This window comes from Myotis brandtii, unplaced genomic scaffold, assembly GCF_000412655.1.
Source record: "Myotis brandtii unplaced genomic scaffold, ASM41265v1 scaffold455, whole genome shotgun sequence".
In the NCBI taxonomy this organism is placed as follows: Eukaryota; Metazoa; Chordata; class Mammalia; order Chiroptera; family Vespertilionidae; genus Myotis; species Myotis brandtii.
This window is the reverse complement of record NW_005367384.1, coordinates 1,881,329-1,902,782: the sequence shown is the minus strand read 5'-3', so window position 1 is coordinate 1,902,782 and position 21,454 is coordinate 1,881,329. Positions and strand designations below refer to the sequence as shown.

Sequence of the window (21,454 nt, the reverse complement as noted above, 5' to 3'; positions counted from 1 at the left end):
GGTTGAGTAATATTCCATTGTGTGGCTAGACCACAGATTGTTTACCCAGTTATCTGTGGATGGACATATGAGGTATAAGAACATGGGGTGTGCTCATGCACTCGTGTCAGACCTACATTCCTTTGAATGGTTGAGTAATATTCCATTGTGTGCTAGACCACAGATTGTTTACCCAGTTATCTGTGGACGGACATGTGAGGTGTAAGAACATGGGATGTGCTCATGCACTTGTAGAAAAGTCATTACCGCCCTGACCGGTTTGGCTCAGTGGATAGAGCGTTGGCCTGCAGACTCAAGGGTCCCAGATTCGATTCCGGTCAAGGGCATGTACCTTGGTTGCGGGCACATACCCAGTGGGGAGTGTGCAGGAGGCAGCTGATCGATGTTTCTCTCTCATCAATGTTTCTAGCTCTCTATCCTTCTCCCTTCCTCTCTGTAAAAAATCAATTAAAAAAATATATTAAAGAAAAAAGAAAAGTCATTACCTTCACCCTTCTGCTGTCTGCCTGGTGTGGTGCACTGAGGACCTGATGTGCAGTCGTGGTGTACCGTGTTTTTGTGCAGGCGCGGTTTAAGGATTTGGTCCAGGAGTGCAGGCTGCTATTTCTCCAGTCGAGGTCCCCTGGTGTGGCTCTGAAGCAGCACATAGCCTTTGGCTTCTCGTTCCTCACTTACCTGCTCAGAGTCCTCCATCTTCTTCCAAATGTGAAAAGGTTGGGTTGTTTTTTAAAATATTCCAAAACTTTAAAAATTAAAGCTATTATGTAAAAAAAACAAACAGCAGTCCACTTTAATTTTTAAAATTTATTTGTTTGAAAATGATAAAGTAACAACAGCTTTATTGAGATGTAATTCACATACTGTAAAATTTACCCTTTTAAATCTATTTGAAGAAGATGATAAAAATGAGACATCAAAGGACTCAGGAGTGGGCTTCACTGAATGAACAGTTAGACACAGCAAGAGCTGTATTATGTGATTGCATGCTTTTTTTTCGTTCTCAATATATTTTCTGAAAATAAGCACCTTCTAGATATGCTTGCTAATAAGGATGCTCAGTTGAGAAAATTATTTTTTGTTCTGTAATTTTTATGGTTTATTCTCAATTTTGTTGCCAGTTCTTTATAAGCTGATAAGCTAAGAGTTATTAGAATCATTAAAGCTGAACAGTTTGTAGCTTTACTTGCCACACAAATAAAAACCATTTAAAATGTAATTTTATTAGTATATAATCATTATCCAAACTGCATTTGTCATTCAGTATATCCAGTATGACCATTTTATGAATCACATTATATGTATTTCAGAAATAACATATTAACTTTAGAGCACTAAAGGGCAGAGGACTGTTATAACTGTGTATGTTTTATTCCTTACTCCACCTTCTCCCATGTCTAAAAATTTTTTTTCGTTAATCCTCACCTGAGGATATTTTTTCCATTGACTTTTTTCTTTGCTCTTTCAGAGAGACTAGAAGGGAGGAACGGGGTGGGGAGAGAGAGAGTGAGAGAGAAATATTGATGTCAGAGAGACACATGATTGGTTGCCTCCCGCACCCGCCCTGACCAGAGCTGGAGATCGAACCTGCGATCCAGGTACATGCCCGTGACCAGGAATCGAACCATCAACTCTTTGGTCCATAGGCCAACACTCTAACTGCTAAGCCACACCAGCCAGAGCTAAATTTCTTATTTTTTATTGAATATATTTATAATGTATTTTTAATTGAGATATAATTCACATAAAATTTAGCATTTGGAAGTGTACAACTTAGTCACTTGTAGTATATTCTCAAAATTGTACAACTATCACCACTGTCTAATTCCAGAACATCTCTATGATCCCCAAAAGAAACCCTTATCTATTAGCAATCAATCCCAATTCCCCTCTCCCTCTATGGGTTTGTCTATTCTGGATATTTCATATACTGTAAATGGGATTACATGATATATGGCCTTTTGTGTCTGGCTTTTTCACTTACTATATTTTCAAGTTCATCCATGTTGTAGTATGAAATAGTACTTCATTCCTTTTTATGGTTGAATAATATTCCAATTTATGGATATACCACATTTTAAAATCCACCCATCAGTTGGTCAGCATTTCCAGATCTCACTTTTTATTTAAATCACTGTTTTTGTTCTAAGGTTTAGGGAAAATCAGTCTCCTCCCCCATGGCTTAAACATGTCCGGATTGTTTTTATAGCAGTTTCTAAAGCAGTAATATCTGAACTACTTTTTGTCGGTGACTTTGATAGCAGTGTTTCAAAGTTAACAGGAAGAAGGTTATTATTGTTGGGAAACAATCCATCCTGCAATCCCACACCCATAAAGTGATATTGAAGTTTATCATAATTTAAGTCACAGAGTACTCCTAACTAAGCAAATTTAGCTAGGCTTGTCACCTAATTAAGGACTTTTAACATCAGAGACAAAAAGGGAAGGGTCATAGCTTTGTGGGAGGAGTATTTTCCATTCCTCTGTGAATTCGGAAATGCTGGTGGGCTGATATCTGAGTGCATGGGCTTCCATGTTCCCTGAGTTTCAGCTCCTGAATCCCACTTGAACTTGCCTCAGAATATGGTATCAGCTGTTCCTCTAGAGACCATGGTTTTAGTACCGGAAGTTATTACTGCCAATGGAAAGCGAGTTGACTTAAGTACCATGTTGTTTAAGTGTTTCTATTTTTTATTATTTTATTGTTTGATTACAGTTTGCATTCAGCACTATTTTGTACTAGTTCCAGCTGTACAGCACAGTGGATGGACATTCATATAGGTTACATAGTGTTCCCTGAAGTGTTTCTTGATCTTTAACCTCAAAGTGCATATGTGGTTCTCTGTGCATTAGACATAGTGGGCTTTGTCCCTTTTGGAAAAGCTGTGGCTTCTTGGGAATTACAGGGAGGCTGTTTCCTTGGGGAGAGAGCTGGATTGCAGGACTGATCGTGACCCAGGCACAGTCCTGGCACCTATTCATTGTGCCAGTGAAAGGGAGGCCAGCTTGAAAGAAGAGCATGGGCGGGTGAGTGGTGCCCATGTGAAACAAGGCTGCATCACAGTGGTTTGGTCTGCGTGGATACACAGTGCACACACGAGGCGGGCGGGTGGTGGGGAGTGCCGCCAGCCTTGTACTCTGATGGGCCCTCTGCCAGATTCAGGACAGAAGAGCAGTGTCTGTCAGCCCAGCCAAACGGAGAGGCTCCAGAAGCTTTACGGAGCATTGTGAGAGGGCAATGAGTTCCTTCCTGTCCCTGAAAGGCCTTTCGAGGCTCTCCTCCATAATGGGAAGGGAGAGCCCTGGGGCCTAGCTTCTTTAAAGAACTGGGCTTGCCCTGGCCAGTTTGGCTCAGGGGTTGGAGAGTTGGCCCTCGGACTGAAGGTTTCGATTTCAGTCAAGGGCAGGTACCTCGGTTGCAGGCTCAATCCCTGGCCTTGATTGGGGCACTGTGCAGAAGGCAACCAATCGATGTGTCACTCTCTCTAAAAAAAAAAAAATCAAGGGACACAGTATCCTTGTGTGAGGGTTAACAACAACAACAAAGAACCAGGCTTGCTTTTAGCATTGACACACCCCAGAATGCAGAGTGCTGCATAGCTGGGTAAGGGGACAGCTGAGCTCCATGGGCAGGCCTGAGTGCCGTTTCCTTCCCAAACACACACTGGTCCCTAACCTCCTCCTTTTAGTATATGTGCTGCCAAAGTGAGCACACTCTCTCTTTTTAATTTGCTGCCCATGTTCATTCTCTTTTTCTTTTTCTCTTTCTCCCTCTGACCTTCCTCTCTTTTTCCCAAGAGTTATATGCATGTCTTGAAATCTAGCGCTTTGAGTTCTTGGGGGTAAAGGATGCCGATGCCAGGACCATGGACAGCCACCCTGTCACCTGGCAGGTAAACCATTTTGGGAGAAGGGATAGGAATCTTGGAAATATAACGAGTTGGGAGAGAGTTTCCCTGGAGGTTCAATGCTCCTTGAACTTCTGGTCAAGCATTACCTCCTCTCCCTCAAGAGGGTTGGCCATGTGGCACGCATGCTTTACATGCTTGGCATTCCCCAGTGGGTCTCATCTTCCTCGCCACATCCACCCGTGCAGTATCCTTTCATCCTCACGATGAGAGACACGGATTGCCGTAGGGAGTTGCTATAGAAATCATGCATCTTAATCAGCTACTTCAGTTCATTTGGATGTTAGGCACCAGAGCATTATAAAACTGCTACTTCTGCCCAGCTGGGCGTGGCTCAATGGTTTGAGTGTCAACATATGAACCGGGAGGTCATGGTTTGATTCCCAGTCAGGGCACATGCCCAGGTTGGGGGCTCAATCCCCAGTGGGGGGTATGCAGGAGGCAGCCAATCAATGATTCTCTCTGATCATTGATGTTTCTATCTCCCTCTCCCTTTCTCTCTGAAATCTACACATATACATATGTGTATACACACACACACACGCACACACACATATATATACATATATATACCTCTAGTATATAATAAAAGCCTAATATGCAAATTGACTGAAAGGCCAAACGACCGGTGGAATGACCAGTCGCTATGATGCACACTGACCACCAGGAGGCAGATGCTCAATGCAGGAGCTGCCCCTAGCCCGCAGGCCCCAGGCCAGCCAAGGCGGATGCCAGCAGGGCCCCCCCCCCCATTGCCCTGCCAGTCATCCCACAGAGGGAGGCTACCAGTGGCAGTGGGGCTGGGGCTGGCAAGTGGGCAGCACCAGGCTGGCCAAGGCAGGTGCCAGCAGGGCTTTCCCCCACCCGCCCCCCTGATCGGCCCTGATCGCCAGCCAGGCCTAGGGACCCTCCCCATACACGAATTTCGTGCATCGGGCCTCTAGTGTATATATATATATATTTTTTTTTTTAAACTGCTACTTCATTGAGGCTGCTGCCTTGGTATCCAATGGTCCTTGTCATCTTTCAGGTTTGATAGGCTCAGTGGGATTCCTGGGTTTGCCAGGCCCATCTCCTAGTTTTCCTTAGACCTGACAAATGACCTAGTGGGTAGGCAGTTCCTCCTCTTGGGTTTGGAGTCACTGGACAGTGTGGGTTTATGCCTACCATCAGGGCCAGCAGAAGAGCAGAGTTCCTCTGTGTGGATATTAACACTTCGGTGGGTGGTTTATTTCTTGTTTCAAATAAAGTAACAACTCTTTCCTTTTGCGGGGCTGTTAGCTCATCCCAAATTCTTAGCCTGAAAAAGTGTCAGGTTGTACTGGTATTTATGTTTTGCTTTCTAAGGTTACGTGTTTTCTTGTATATGTACACTCACGTGAGAAGAGGTTTGGTATGGCGTCTGAATCTGGGGGGACCTCAAGATTCTCTGCCCTTGCCCCCACTTCCTTAGTGAGGGATTCTGAATGGCTCATTCCTGTCACCCTCCACTCCTGGGAAGAATCCATCAGGGGTAAACAGTTTGGGGTGTGGGCCCTAGATTTGCTGTCATGGCTCACTGAGTATGCATCCCTGTTCCCCCAGGAGACTTGGAGCTCCTCTCCGTGCTGACATGATGACCGTGTGCAGGCCGACCAAAGGCAGCCACAGCCAGACTGAAAACCTGAGCTTCAAACTGGCTGACAAGTAAGAACTTTTCTCCCCCAAGAGTGAAGAAGTTGGCCCGGACTCTCAGTCTCCTTCCTTTCACTACTGCCTTTCCCTGTTCTCTAACCCCACTTCCTTGAACTAAGGAGGTGTTCTTTTCTGAGTCATTGTGATGAGCAGGACTCCTGTCAGTCATCTCCATGCGCTGCACTCAGTTAAGAACCCGAAACCAAAGTGGTCAAGGGAAGGTCTGACTAGCACCCAGCGTTTGGAGAGGATGACCCCAGGGCCATTCCAGGCAATGTCCCCCGTCACACATTCTAGTCCAGGGCTTATTTTTCTCACTACTGGAATGCACAGGTATTGTAAATATCAGTGAGCCCTAAATCTTGGCAGCTGCATCTGTCTACATAGCGTCTTTACCCATCTTATATCAGCAGGACTGTTTTCTCCCCAGGTGTTTTCCTCTGATACTCTCTCACACATTCTGCAAAGGAGTTGGCAATCCCTGAGCTTTTCACAGCTGTAGAACCCCTCCTGGGGCCATAGACTCCTGGAAACAGGAACTGGAGAAGTTCTTGGGTGCGGCAGCCATGTGAAGTAGGCACTCTGCCCTTTGTTTCATCATCCTCGCTGCTCTTGCTGGAGCTTTGTCACTCTAGCGTGGTCTTCCAGCAAGGCATCCTTTTTTCGTTTTTAGATAGGGCCTCAATGATTGTGAAGTCATGCCAGACGTTTGGAATCTTAGACAATAACTTAAACAACACTAATTACCATTTATTAATATCAAGATTTATAATGTACGTACTCTGGACATGTTACATGTATTAGCTCGTTCATTCATTCATTTAATAAATATTTAATGATACCTATTATGTGCTGGGCACAGCAAATGAGGTAAATTAGACCTCTGTACTCCTAAAGTTCCAGTCTAGACAAAGGAGATAGGGTTCTTACTTTAAGATTAAAAAAAAAATGGAACCAAGAGTCCAACCCAGGTCCCTCTGACTCTAAAACCATGTATTTATATACTGTCATCATTGTTTAACAGAGTCCTGGCTGAATAGCTCAGTTGGTTAGAACATCGTCCCAATACGCCAAGGTTGTGGGTTCAATGTCTGGTCCAGGCACATACAAGAATCAACCAATGAATGCATAAATAAGTGCAACAACAAATCAATCTCTTTCTCTCTCTCTCTCTCTCTCTCTCTCTCCCCCTTTCTTCTCCCTTCCCTCCCTCCCTCTTCCTTCCCCCCTCTCTCAAATCAATAAATCAACATTTTTTCAGTGTTGTTTAACAATATATGTGATATTAGTGATTATATATTTGTCACTAAACATGCACTAACCTGAACTGTGTTTTTATGTGTCTGTCATATTTCTTCATATCACTTCTAGCTCCGTGAGAGCAAGGACTTTAACTTTTGCCTTTTGAATTCTCAGTAAAATATCAACAAAATGATTCTGATTCCAATTCTGACTAAAATCTGAATTCATGCCAATGTTCTCAGTGGTAACAGAACAATTAAAAAATGTGTTTCTTTTCTGTAAGCACTCTGTTATTTATGCTAATTGTTTATTTAAATAAGGAATTCTGCTTTGGTAGCCATATGTAACATGAAAATGTGTTTGCAATTTCACACGTTTCTAATTTATATTGAGCAACCAAGAATAGCAACACAAGTTACGAGCTATTGTTCCATAGGAAGAAGTCTTTACATAAACAACTGTTAGTCTTTGGAATAGAAAGCTAAATAGAAATAGAGTGTGTGAAGTTGGTAATAATTCATCCCTCATGTAAACCTAACTGGGGTTTCAGAATTCCTACACAGCTTCATCTATGTTTCACAGAATGTGCACCATGAAGTAGGCCTATGCATGTTTGCTAATCTTGACACATCTAAAGTCACTGTGTTCAGGCATGATCTATGTTGGTGGAAGCACAGATACTCCCATTCTCATTAGACTAGCTTAAAAATGTTTTTCTGGTTTTCTTTCAACATAATTTTCAACATCTTTATGACACTAATCTCCTAAGATAATATTTGGAGGCATGTATCCCCATATGTACATTCTAGGCCAGCACTTTCTGGAGTGGTGGGAATGTTCTACTCCATCCGATTAGAGTAACCATTAGCCACATGTGGTTACTGAGTCCACGACATGGGGCTGGTGCAACTGGGGAACTGAATTGAATTTGATTTCAGTTTAAATAGCCACATATGGCTAGTGGCCACTATATTGGACAGTGCAGTTGTAGGCCACCCATGAGATCCGGATCTGCTTGTTGGTTCACTCATTTATGCAGCAAAGATTTATTGGCCTTCCTACTCTGCTAGGTGTTGTTCTAGGTGCTAGGGATGTATCAGTAGCCAAAACAGACCAAATTCAAAACGAAACGAAACAATCCTTGTCCTCATGGAGAGACCATTCTAGCAGGGCTCACATTCTAAAGGAGGTTTAATTCAAATGCAGCCAATCATTGTGTCTTCACCGATTCAGATCAGGACAACTTACCAAGCCCAGGATTAGCAAAAACTTTGTAACTCATGGCGTTGTTCTAATTGTGAATAATCATTACAAAGGCCCATTCATTGAAAACAGAAGCAGAGGAAACTTAGATTAATAGTATCTTCTCCTATTTTCATGAGGGAGAAAAAAGCTCATAATAATGGTAACCACCACGTCTTGTATATTCATGACATGCTAGATATTTTATGTGGGCTAGCTCATTCAGTGTTTACAGTCACCCTGTTAGATATGTATTATTATCACTATTATTCCTATTTCACAGAGGAGGAAATTGAGATTTAGAGAAGTTAAGCATCTTGCCCAAGGTCACACAGCTGGTCAGTGGTTGAATTAGGATTTAAACCCAAGTCTACTGGACTCCAAATCCAATAGCTCCATGATATCTTCCCCAAGAAAAATATTATGTGATTTTTTTAGGTGGTGGTTTCAGTGTTTGTGATTTGCAGCCAGCATATAATATATCTGAGTTCTAGGAAATCTCTATGACCAGCCAAGAACAATAACGTGGCTACTGAGTCCTCACCCAGTGTTTATCTTTCTTGTTCAGGGTCCAGGTGGAAGGCCCAAAGGCTGGGGGAGATCTCCAAAGGCAGCCCTGTCGGTCCTCCAGTCCTTTCCTAAAGACTGATCAGGACTCACCCCTCCAAAGAAGCCCGTTGGAAAACCTCAATAACCTGAAGCTAAAGTTAAGAGTAGACTGTTTTCAGCAGAACATGTTCAACTCAAATATGATCATCAATGACCCAGCTTCAGGTCTCAATGCTAAAGAAGCCAGCAAGGCTGGCAGGAGGCAGCTCAGTGGAGTTCAGAACCTCTGCCCTCCTGCCCGAGGCAGGGCCGGACACAAGTCCCTCAGCATAAAGGACAAGATATCAGAATGGGAAGGGAAAAGGGAGTTGCCCACTCCTGCACCCGGCAGGAAAGCAGATGGGCAAGAGGATTACCTGACATCCTGCGTGACGGACAGGAGATGTGATGATGGTGTGATGACTCAGTTCACAGCAGCTGAGAACGGAACGAGGCCGGAAAGAGAGAGCAAAGAGAACAAGAGGAACAAGGAGGTAGTGGAAGTCGTGGGACAGAATGCGGAGCGGAGGCTAGACCTAAGCCAGCCAGCCAGGGAGCTGTCTCCGAGCATGGGCAAAGGCCTAGAGCTGAGGCTTAGCAAACAGCGCTTTCAGAACGATAGCCTCTCTGTGCTGGTGCAGGTCAAGAAACTTGAGCAGGCTCTGAAGGATGGCGTGGCAGGATTGGATCTCCAGTTACCAGGGACTTGTTATTCCCCACACTGTGTGCCGGACAAGGAGGGGCCCAGCCTCACAGGGAACCGTGGATGTGGGAGTGGCTCAGAATTCAGGTCCCACCACTTGGACCTGGAAGCCAGGCAGCCCACCCCTGAGGTTGCAGAGGAATGGAGAGGCTCCTACGGGAAAGCCTGTGATCAGAGCCTGGAGAGTGTATACAGAGGCTCCTCCTCCAAACACTTCATCAACCCCCTGCCCAAACCCCGGAGAACGTTCATGCATGATGGAGAAGGGGACAAGGATGGGAGCCCGGGCATCAGCTTCAGGAAAGATCGCAGGAACCTGCCTCCTCTGCCCACTCTTCCTCCCCCACCCCTGCCCTCCTCTCCACCACCTCCCTCTGTGAACAGAAGACTGTGGAATGGGAGACCGAAGCCCAGTGCTGACCACAGGTAGGTGCCGGCGACTGTCCGCTTCAGTCGTCTATGCCGCATCACAGCTGCTGCTCAGTGTACTTACTTGTTTTCGTAAACTGATGGGTCTTGTAGTTAGTCGAGACTGTTTATAACTTAAGGTAGTTTATTGACTAAACGTGGACACGTGATAACTGATGCATGTGTTTTGTCTTTGTTTTACCCTTTGGATGTGATGAGTACTTGTGATTCAGACAGTAACCAAGCATTCAATGGAAATTTGTTTTATCCCTGGCATCTACTAATTGCTGCTAACGGGTGCTCTATTTTCGACTGCCATCCCTGCAAGTGCTTGGTACTTTCAGTCTTTCCTGGCTCTTCCTTTCATGTTTTGTCTTGGTATGGGCTATAGACACACACTGCCTGGGTCTACCATGGCCCCATCATGGTCATTCTCTATGACCTTGAACAAGTGACTTAACCTCTCTCGAAGCCTCAGGTTCCTCATTTATACATAGATGCACACACTGTGAATATTTTATAATATTAAAATAAAACATTAGGTAATAAAGCATGTGAATGCTTGAAAATAAAATCTGTGCTTTGGATTCAGTTTCTTCTCTGCTTTGAAACTTAAATTTCTAGTCCATTTCTGTAATGTGCTCATTGGTTGATACCCACTAAAGTGGAAACCGGCTTTAGAGCAGCTCCTCAGACAGTTGTCCGTACTTACAGTCATCACTTCTTCACCTCCTGTTTTTTTCCTTGACCCACTGCAGTTGGGCTTTTGCCACTTATCCTGAGACTGCTCTTGACCAAGGCTACAAACAGCCTCCATCCTGCTACATCCAATCACTAGTTATCTGTTCTTGTCATTGACCAACGCTCTTGGCAATTGAGGAACAGCTGAGGTGCTACATCTTGAACCACTGTATTCACTTGGCTTCTAGGTCACCCACTTTCCTGGTAGTCCTACTTCACTGGCTGTTCCTTTTCGTAAGTGTCAGAATATCCCCTCCACCACCACCACCAATGCATCCATACCTCATCCTGGGGTCAGAACAGGAACTTCTCTCCATCTACATGCACTCCCTAAATGATCTCATCCAGTCTCATGGCTTTAAATGTCAATTACATGCTCATGACTCCCAACTATGTATCTCCAGCCCCAACTCCCTCACCCAGCTTCAGATTAGATTAGTCATCTCCTGTTTGGGTCTCCATTTGGTTAGCTAATATTAGTTTGGACTTAATATGTCCAAACCTAAATTCTCAATCCAGGCCATGGCAAAGCATCTCCTCTCAAAGTAATTCCCATTTTATTAAATGGTACTGTCCTTCATTTTGCTTAGGCCAGAAACCTAGGGGCCATCTCTGAGTCCTCTCTTTTTCACGTACCCCCATCTAATTCATCAGCAAGTCCTTTGGTTCTAGTTTTAAATATTATCTTGAATTTGATTACACCTCCTCCACTGCTACCACCTTAATCATCTTGGATCCACCACTACCCCCAGTATATTCCTTTCTCAGCAGCTAGGTGAAATTATCTAGAAATATAGATTAGAGCATGTCACTCCCCCACTCAACAAGGTCTGTCAGGTAGGATTCTTTTGGCTGCCAAAACACAATTTTTTTTTTAATTTAAATTTTTTATTGTTGCAAGTATTACGTATGTCTCCTTTTTCTCCTATAGACCTCTCCCCAGTTGCTCCCACCCCCCTAAAACAATTTCTTATGTTCTCTTCTAGGGAAAAAGGTTTGTATATTCTAGAATTTTATATAAATTTACAGTATATAAAAAATTACGTCTTTTAAAAGTGAAAGCATGCTATATATCTCTTCCTTTTTATACTCTTTTTTACTTAAAATATCATTGAGATCTTTCCATCTTACTACCTTCCTTTTTTTTCTTCCACCTTTCTACAACTACCACATTCTTTACATCATGTGGATAGATAATTTTTTATTTAGCTGTTCCCCTACTGATGGACACTTGGGTTGTTTCCAGTTTACAAATAATGCTGTGATGAGCAGTATATAGCATTAGAGAAGATTCTAGAGCCAGAGTACTTCTAGCTCTGCTACTTGTTAGCTGTGTGACATTGTACAAGCTACTAAATTTGTCTTGGCCTCATTTTACTTAAAATGGTGATAATTAGCCCTAGCCAATTTGGCTCAGCAGATAGAGCATTGGCCTGCGGACCAAAGTGTCCCGGGTTCAATTCCGGTCAAGGGCACGTACCTTGGTTGCAGGCTCCTCCCTGGCCTGGGACCTGGTCAGGGCTCATGCAGGAGGCAACCAATGTGTTTCTCTCACATCGATGTTTCTCTCTGTCTTTCCCTTTCTCTTACACTCTCCCTATAAGTCATTGGAAAAATATCCTCCAGTGAGGATTAACAAAAAAAAATAATAAATAAATAAATAAATAAAATGGTGATAATTATAATAATCACTTCATAAGTTGTGAAGAAGATAAGTAAATATGTGTAAATCATAAAACAAAGCCTGGGATATAGTAAAGGCTTAATAAATGTTAGCTATTACTGTTTTCTGGCTCTCTTTTGTTTAATTAATCAGGGTATCTGTTTCTTTTTCAATACCAAATATTTTAATTATTTAATATATTAATATATTTCAATATTTAGTAGAGTTTACAGAAATTTCTTATTGTTGCTGATAATGAGTCAGCTGGTTCTCCTGGACATTCTCCGTATTCTATCATGTCATATGAAAAAAAATGATCATTTGGTCTCCCTTCTAATAATTATAAACCTCTTATTTATTTTCTTATTCTCCTTTTTAAAAAATGTCTTAACTATTCTTGCATGTATTTTTCTAAATGTTCTATATAGCACTATCAAATTTCACTCACACAAAATGTTAGTTTTAATTTTTTTTATTTTAAAAATTAAAAATTTAAATTATAGTTTGTCAGTTGATTCTTTTGGACTTTCTATGTATATAATCATATTGTCTGCAAAGAATTATCATTTTACCCTTTTTAAAAAAATTTATACCTCCAAATTCTTTCTCTTACCGCATTACCCTGGCTAATACTTTCAGAGCAGAATTAAATAATAAGCAACAGGCAGGCTTATATCACCCCTAACTTTAATGGTAATGGTTCTAGTATTCCACTCTCAAACACTCTTGTTTGAGGTATGCTTTTATGTTATCAAGGTAATGTTCATTTATATTTCTTATTTTATTGAGTTTTAAAAATTAGGATTAAATGGTAGATTTTTGTCAAATTATACTTCAGCAGCTTTATACAATCATATGGTTCTTCTCCCTTGACTATTAATAGTGAATTTATATCTAATACTAACCCATGCTTAGATTTTTGGGATGAACTCTTATTTGGTCTTGGTTTATTTTTTATTTTTTAATGTACTGCTAAATTCTATTTGCTAATATTTTAAGATCTTTGTCTCAGTATTCTATAAATGGGACTGGCCTGTACTTGGTACTTATTGAACTATCTTTATGAGGCTTTGGTATCAGTGAAATCTATAGAAGAATTTAGAGAATTTCTTCTTTATGTTTTGAGAAAGTTTGAATCCATCTCCAACCCTACATTCTTTCCCAAACAAGTGCCAAGCCCAGGGCCCTAAATACTCTGGTGACTTTCTACTCCCGTCCCCATGCTTCCCAACGGCAGCTCTCCCACACCCTTTTCTGGGCTCTTCCTGAAAAGAGGCCCGCTCTCTGGGGCAGGTTGATTCTGGGAGATTGGAGTCTTTCATCTGTGTCATCATTGGGAAGACAGATCAACCTGGTGAACAGTTATTTCCATTATCATTTTTCTTTTAGCTACCATCTGCTATTTTCAGTCTTCCAGCATTTTCTTTCAAACCAGCTAAAGTTACTTAGTTTCAGTCCAAAGATGAAATTTTTCTTGGCCTGTTTGAATATGGTTGCATCAGCTGTGTTTTAAGAATTTTGGCTTTGGATTTTTCATTTTGTTTAAAATAGTACAATGGGAGTGATTAGGGCAAGATGTTCACTTTCTGCTCTTAAAAAATAAAGTGTGCTCTTTATTGTGGTCCTATCTCTAAAAGAAAAAAGAAATAGGAAGAAAAAAAAAGGGGGGGCTCAACTCTGCATTTGGCAGACTTACTGCCCTGAGGCAGGAAAGCCAAGCCAAGGTTGAAGAAAGAAATGATTAAGGATTTTGAGGTTATGAAGGTTTAGAATTACATGGCCAGGCTGTGTGCATTAGAGAATGTATTCAGCTTATTTTCATAGACCAATTAGTCCACCTCAGCACGAGCCAAACCAATGAATTCAGATACTCAGTTTGAGAAAATGTTTTTTTTTTCTTTCTCTCTTTTAATTTTTCCCTTCCCTTTTTTCTCTTTCCTCTTTTATCTCTTCTTCTTCCTCATCTCCTTCCTTTCTTTCTTCCCTTTCTTCTCTCTTCTTTCTTCATTTCTCTAAAGCCCCAGGAAATGAAATGCAAGGCCTTATGTCTTCAGTCCTAAAATGGAAAATAAGAAACCCTCAAATATCAGGAAATTCCAAAGATAAGGTTCCTGCAGCAGCATTAACTTGGTTATGTATGTTTTATGGCATACATTTAATAACTTTGACAGGAATGCCTTAAGGCTGACATTAAACAAGAAAAGTTATTATTTTTTAAGTATAAGCAGCATCCTGAATTCACATGTATCTATTTACCCCAAAGGTTTTAACTTGAATTCAGATTTTTTTGTTTTAGTTTAATTTGATCATATGACAGAGTTTTTTAGGTCATTATCCAACCAAATAACTACATTGACCAAAATTTCAACTTGTCGACTGATTGTTTTGGCATTATGTAGATTCAGCCTTTCCTTGGGACCTTAGCATGAGACTTTCAGAATTTTTTGAGGACATGAAACCTCAGTCATTTTATGGCTGTTATTGATTCCTTAATTTTCATCTTCTATAGGACTGATAGGGATCTCCATAGTGCTCTAGCTGGGCAGCAACCCTCAGCTACCATCAGTTTAGTGGTTAAAGTTCACTTACCAGCAACGCTGAGGCCTGTCCCTGTCGTTATGAGTCTGCCTTAGTCAACATGACATCCATGGGGTAACTCTCACTGCTGTGTCTAAAAACTGAATGTTTAAAAGCTTCAAAGAGGCCCAGCTGGTGTGACTAAGTGGTTGAGCATCGACCTATGAACCAGGAGGTCAGGAGGTCACGGTTTAATTCCTTGGTCAGGGCACATGCCTGGGTTGCAGGCTCGATCCCCATTGTGGGGCGTGCAGGAGGCAGGCGATCAATGATTCTCTCTCATTGATGTTTCTATGTCTTCCTCTCCCTTCTTTTCTGAAATCAATACAAATATATTTAAAATAATAAAAAAGCAGCTTCAAAGGGACAAATTGTTTGATTAATTTGAGATTTAGACAAAAATTAGTCAAAAAGTATCTGAGAAGCTTGATTTTGTAAATTTGTTTATTTCTATAGTAGCACATTGGAAAACAGTGATGAGAGTAGAGAGGGTGGTGGTTAATCTACCTTAGAAGAGTGGTTGTCATGTCTTAGTTCTCATCAGAAGGTGGAAATGGTTGGATTTTAGACACAATGGTGGATAGAGATAGTTTTTCTTCAGACACTTCTATTTTGGATTCAGCATAGAGAAAAGCAGAAACCAAATGTGGATAGTCATAATCCTTGATGGGGAAATACCTGATAACAGAGCAAGCCAAGAGCTGACATAAGCAATCTCCCACTTAGCTCCCTACTCTGGACAGCCAGTGGTACGCACGCCCTTCCCCAGAGGTGTGGTGGGCTGTGGGGAAAAATGCCTGGGCAGCAAGAAGGGAGTCTATGGCAGTTGGAGGCGGATGAGGGAATCAGAGCATGGCATCCCTGGTTCTAGCCGATTATATTATGGGTTTTAAGTGGTGGCTGGGTCCCAGGCTATCTAAGCTTATTTAGCCCATTGACTGAAAATAATTCTGGAGGAAATGTGTTCAAAACAATCAACTAACAATTAGCTCTAGGAATACAGTTGCTTTATCTGTTTGCCAAAATAGGGATAAATTATAAGCAGTAAATGTAACTGTTAAAGCCAGCTTTTAAAATACTCATTCAGTTATTCAACCAGCAAATATTTAAGGTGAACCAGTATAGTGTTAGACACGGGAATATAGCAAAGAACAACGTAGACTGAGACTCTGCCCACGTGGACCTTACAGACTAGTAATAGTTGGAAGTGCACAACTAGTTATGTAACCACGGTGCTATGGGAATGTGTGTGTGTTGCGGGGGGTGGAGTGGGGGGTTGTGGTGGTATTTAGCCTGTCATGAAATGGCCAGATCGGAAGGGAGATAGCACTCAGACTGAAGCCTGAGGTTCCCGGGGAAGGGTGACAGCGGGAGATGGGAGTTCAGTTTGAGTGAACAAATAGGTGAAGGTCCTGGGGCAAGAAAGACTTCATTCAGGCCTCTGGAGGACCTGAACTGCACGGTGTGGCCAGAGGGTCAGGAGGGGTGTGACCCTAGAGTCCTCTGGAGCCAACCTCCCGAAGAGCCCTGTAGACCAGGCAGGAATTTGGGCCTATTGCCTAAGACGAATAGGAAGCATTTGAAAAGTTTAGGAAGGGGAGAGACACAATCTAATTTGCATTTTAAGGATCTTGCCCCACAGCAGCATGGAGACGGGAAAGGGCACCGGTGACAGGGTGGCCAATTGTGAGGGTGGGAGGAAGAGCCAGGTGGTATTGGAGTTACCCTGTGGTGTAGTTGCAGTGGGGACTGAGAAGTGGGTGGACTTCAGGAGTATTTTGCAGGTAGAACTCTTGTGCATAGGTTAGAAGTGGGCAGTAGGAGAGAGGGTGACAGCCTTTGCTGAAATGACCTGTGCTGGAGGAGGCTCTGGTCCTCGTGGGGAGCGGGAAATAAGAGTATGAGTTCAATTCTGGATCTGTTAATTTTGAGATCCCTGTGCGTCATCCAAATGGAGGTGTTGGATGAACTCTTATATTAGTACTAGAGACCCGATGAACGAAATTCATGCAAGAGTAGGCCTTCCTGCCCCAACAGGTTTGGCTCAGTGGCTAGAGCAGCCGTGGGCAAACTACGGCCCGCGGGCCGGATACGGCCCGTTTGAAATGTTTCTCTCTCATTGATGTTTCTAACTCTCTATCCCTCTCCCTTCCTCTCTGTAAAAAATCAATAAAATATGCTTTTTAAAAAAGAGTAGGCCTTCCTTCCCCCGGCTGCCGGCACTGGCCTCCCTCTGGCACCTGGAACCTGGGCTTTCCTCTGGCTGCCAGCAGGCACCCAGGACACAGGCTTCCCTTGCAGCCCCGGCTTTGTCCGGAAGGTCGTCTGGAAGGTCCACTGGAAGGACATCCGGTCTAATTAGCATATTATAGATTTCATTTACAAAAATATGAGAAAGTCACAAATAACATTCAAAATACTACTTGAAATCACAGTATTTGGCACTGGTTGTTGAAATTTGGATATTACATAAAGTATAACCTACTTTAGCAAACTTCAGTGGGCCAATAAGATCATTTCAGCATTTCTAAAACTAAGGAGTATACAAATCATGTGATAATTTGAGGGCCCAGGAAGCAAACTCAGGCTGAGAGAAGGTTGCACCCCTTCAACAGGCTGTGGGCTCCACAAAGGCAGGGACTTCTTGCCTTTATATCACCAGCTATGAGCTCATCCCAACCCTCGTAAGGTGCTTATTAAACATGTGGGCTGGATGTGGAACGAATGTGGAAATATTTAAACAAGAGTGAAGCCAATTTAGATATGGCTATCATTAGCCTTTCGAAAATTCCTTTCTCTCAATATATAAATAAAGGCATTAAAATCTTTTTTTCAAATTAAAAAATATTTTTATAGGAAAGACTTAGCTAAATGGTGGGATGGTTTGTTTAATCATATTTTTCTTCTTTGGGGGCCTAATCACGCACCTGAGCTTCAGAACCAGAGGACCCCCTGTCCTTGGAGGCATCTATGCAAATTACAGGAGGAGCTGTGTGAAGTCATTGCTAGCAGATGTTGTTACCAACACACGAGGATGATAACTCAGACTTTGTAACTGGAACTCTTCCCCACAGGCCCTAGAAACTGGGCATGTAAAGATTTTTGGTTTCTTCTTGAGTTTTTTATGCCCCGTGGCTTCATGTTGATTCAAATTTGTCTTTCAGGCTTCCTGCATAGAACTTAGTTACCTGAAAACCAACATTTTAATACAGAAATAGAGAAATTTTGTGATGAATTCTTTTGCAAATTAAATGAGAGTTTTGCAATGTGAACAAGCATCTTCTAATCATTTTTTTTAGGAATTTTATAATTTATAGAAATTGCTCTTTTCTAATGCTATTTAGACTGGTGGTACCTTTTTTTTAGCATTTTTGTTGGCTTTTTTTAAAAAATATATTTTATTGATTATTTTACAGAGAGGAAGAGAGAGGGATAGAGTGTTAGAAACATCGATCAGCTGCCTCCTGCACACCCCCTACTGGGGATGTGCCCGCAGCCAATGTACATGCCCTTGATTGAAATCGAACCTGGGACCTTTCAGTCCGCAGGCTGACGCTCTAGCCACTGAGCCAAACCAGCCAGGGCTGGTGGTACCTTTAATGTGTTGGAAATTACAGGCAAAGTATAGCTAACCTCTTATATTAGCACTAGAGGCCCAGTGCACAAAAATTTGTGCACTCGGGGGGGGGGAGGGGGGTCCCTCCATCTTGGCTGACAGTTAATTTGCATAAGGATACGCTGATTAGCCAATGGGAAGGGTAGCGGTCGTACGCCAATTACCATGTTTCTCTTTTATTAGTGTAGATACTGTTCTTGGAACTATGGAAGCATCATAAAAAACATCCATACTATGGCTTGAAATCCCAGGGTGTCTGACAGCAGCCATTTGGATACAGGCTAATCTCATCCCAACAAACCCCAACAGATAATCCAGGTTGTGTTACGTATACTCTAAGTAAGCAAGCCGTCTGCTGGGACTTGGAGAGCCTAGAGCATGCAAACATCTGTTTTGTTAGGGCATTTATTGTTAATAAAACATTTTAATTATTCAGATATTATTTCATAGGTACTTTATAATTTTTCATTTTAAAATTTAATCTGTACAAATATTGCTTCATAGGTAACTCAAATGAGATTTTTAAAACGTAAAAACAGTTATAGAGCTCTCTCAACAGCACAGCTGCAGTCCCTTCTGAAATCAGATCAAAGACCAAGCTTATTCAGGGTTATGCTCAGCTTCCAGACAGTCAGGGCTTTCCCTTAAGGGCTGTCACTCTGTCCCTCAGCTGTCAGGAGTGGGGCTTCCTGACATTAGGGTAGAAGCTGCCCAGCTTCCAGGGAAGCGACCCCTGACTGTCCCCTCTTTTTTCTATGAGGGTTTTAGCTTCTCTTCATAGTATAATTTAGTTACATTATGAGGGAAATAGAGAGCTTGCTGGGTAATTCATAATAACGTGTAATGCGATTTCATATGGAAAATTAGTTCAAGTTCATAACTTCATACTCTGGAAACAACCTGTTTTAATCTGTGGACTGCAACTGCAGCTTTTCTCATGCATTGCCTTGAATTTACACACACTGCTCAGTGCCCGTATTGTTCAGAGCATGAGCCTCCAACCAGACTCCCCAGTGCACCACTTTCTCCCTGTGTGATATTGAGAAATTTATCTTACCTCTCTATGCCCCTGTGTTCTCATATATGAAATGTGTACAATAATAGTAATTCTTTACACGATTGTGGTGAAGTCTGAATGTGCTAATCCAAGTAAAGTGCTTAGTTGGTACTTGATAGGTGTTGAATGGATGAGTCTGTGGTCTCATTGAACAGTTTGCCTCTTTTCTAGCAGATTTAGATAGTGGGCATACTGAGGACTCTGGCTAATATAATCTGATGAGTTCACCAGAGAACCCAGGAGTTGTGGCTTCGCCCTGCTCTGGCCACAGACCACCACCACTCCATCTCTAATCAGATCCCTGTGAATGCCAGTCTGGGCTCCTGGCATCCCAGCCTAGGGATTGTTCAGGGTGGGTGCACAGCACTGCCCATTCCCATCCTAGAGAAAACAGCACAGCCCTGCTTCCCCCTTCACCACCACCACCACCACCAGACCCCATCTGCTAGAGCCCTGGAGCTCAGTCCTCTTCTCCAGGCTAGACACCTCAAGGGGAGGGAGATGGGGCTCATGAACTTCTGTTAACAAGTCAGGACCCCAGTGCATGGATAGCAATTTTAGCTTCCTGGCCTCACTTAAGACCACAGACACCCAGCATGGACGTTTCTGGCTTGGCCCTTCTTGGTTATCCTGCCCTAAGTGACAAGTTCAAGTTCCTGAAGGAGTGGGGATGAGGTGCAGATAAGGGGTGATGAATTTAGATGGCGGGGATACGAAAGTTTAGAGCCTAAAGAGGAAAAGCCTTGGGAAGCACCCATTGCCCAGAAAGAGGAAGAGAGGCCCAGGAAGGGTTGTGTGAGAGGGGAAGTAGCCTGGGGCAGCATTGCATCAGCCTTCTCAAACCACCCTGACCCTGTGCTTGTGTTTGCAGTCCTTTGCCAAACAATACTGTTGTAAAATATAATAAAATACCAGAGAAATGAAATGGAAAAAAAAAAAAGATAATACTATGTACAAGATTCACTTTTTTAAAAAATGTATTCTGGCCCTAACTGGTTTGGCTCAGTGGATGGAGCGTCAGCCTGCGGACTCAAGGGTCCCAGGTTCGATTCTGGTCAAGGGCATGTACCTTGGTTGCGGGCACATACCCAGTGGGGAGTGTGCAGGAGGCAGCTGATCGATGTTTCTCTCTCATCGATGTTTCTAACTCTCTATCCCTCTCCCTTCCTCTCTGTAAAAAAATCAATAAAATATATTTTTAAAAAAATGTATTCTGTCAAATTGCTTTAAAAGTTTCTAAATGTTTACTTTCAATTTCTGTACCTATCTCATCAAGGACCGGTCACAACAGTTGACACACCAGCCCCTGGCCGTGGATGGCACATTAACTACTGCTGCTTACACTGTAGAATCTGAGAGATGTCTTGTAAAGAAAAGTGGTGTCATGTAAAAAAAAGACCAAGAGCCCTGGCCCATGTGGCTCAGTAGATTGGGCGTCATCCTGTGCACTGAATGTTTGCCTGTTCAGTTCCCCATCAGGGCACATAGCTGGGTTGCAGGCTCCATCCCTGGTGGGGAGGATGCAAGAGGCAGCCAATCAATTGATGTATCACTCTCACATTGGTCTCTCTCTCTCTCTCTCTCTCTCTCTCTCTCTCTCTCTCTCCCTTTCTCTCTCTCTAAAACTCAATAAAAAGTGTTCTTTTTAAAGGACCAAGAAACTGGTTAGATTTTACCAGAAAATCACTAGTGACTTTTAGGGGACAGTTTCAGAAAAGGGATACATAGAGATGCCAGGTTGAGACGGTAAAGGAAAGAAAAACCAGTGAACTATGGTAAGCTAACACATAGACCAGGGGTGGGCAAACTTTTTGACTCGAGGGCCACAATGGGTTCTTAAACTGGACCGGAGGGCCGGAACAAAAGCATGGTTGGAGTGTTTGTGTGAACTAATATAAATTCAAAGTAAACATCATTACATAAAAGGGTACGGTCTTTTTTTTTTTTTAGTTTTATTCATTTCGATCCGGCCCGCGGGCCGTAGTTTGCCCACGGCTGACGTAGACAGAAGTCTGCCCCTCCTCCTTCCCTCTCCCCA

General features: G+C 42.6%; 1 protein-coding gene across 5 annotated transcripts in view; it reads left to right on the top strand.

The window, feature by feature from the left end:
* DENND2A (DENN/MADD domain containing 2A) overlaps window positions 1-21,454 on the top strand; it is a 136,018-nt gene that overhangs the window by 65,703 nt on the left and 48,861 nt on the right. For 4 of the 5 annotated variants that reach the window (XM_005875013.2, XM_005875010.2, XM_005875011.2 and 1 more), the window contains exons 4-5: window positions 5,490-5,591; window positions 8,632-9,780. In XM_005875013.2, the coding sequence (XP_005875075.1) occupies window positions 5,518-5,591; window positions 8,632-9,780 (1,223 nt within the window). In that variant the 5' untranslated portion in view covers window positions 5,490-5,517. Of the gene's footprint in view, window positions 1-1,565; window positions 1,596-5,489; window positions 5,592-8,631; window positions 9,781-21,454 lie in introns of those variants that run through there. The other variant, XM_014546730.1, reaches the window with a different exon arrangement.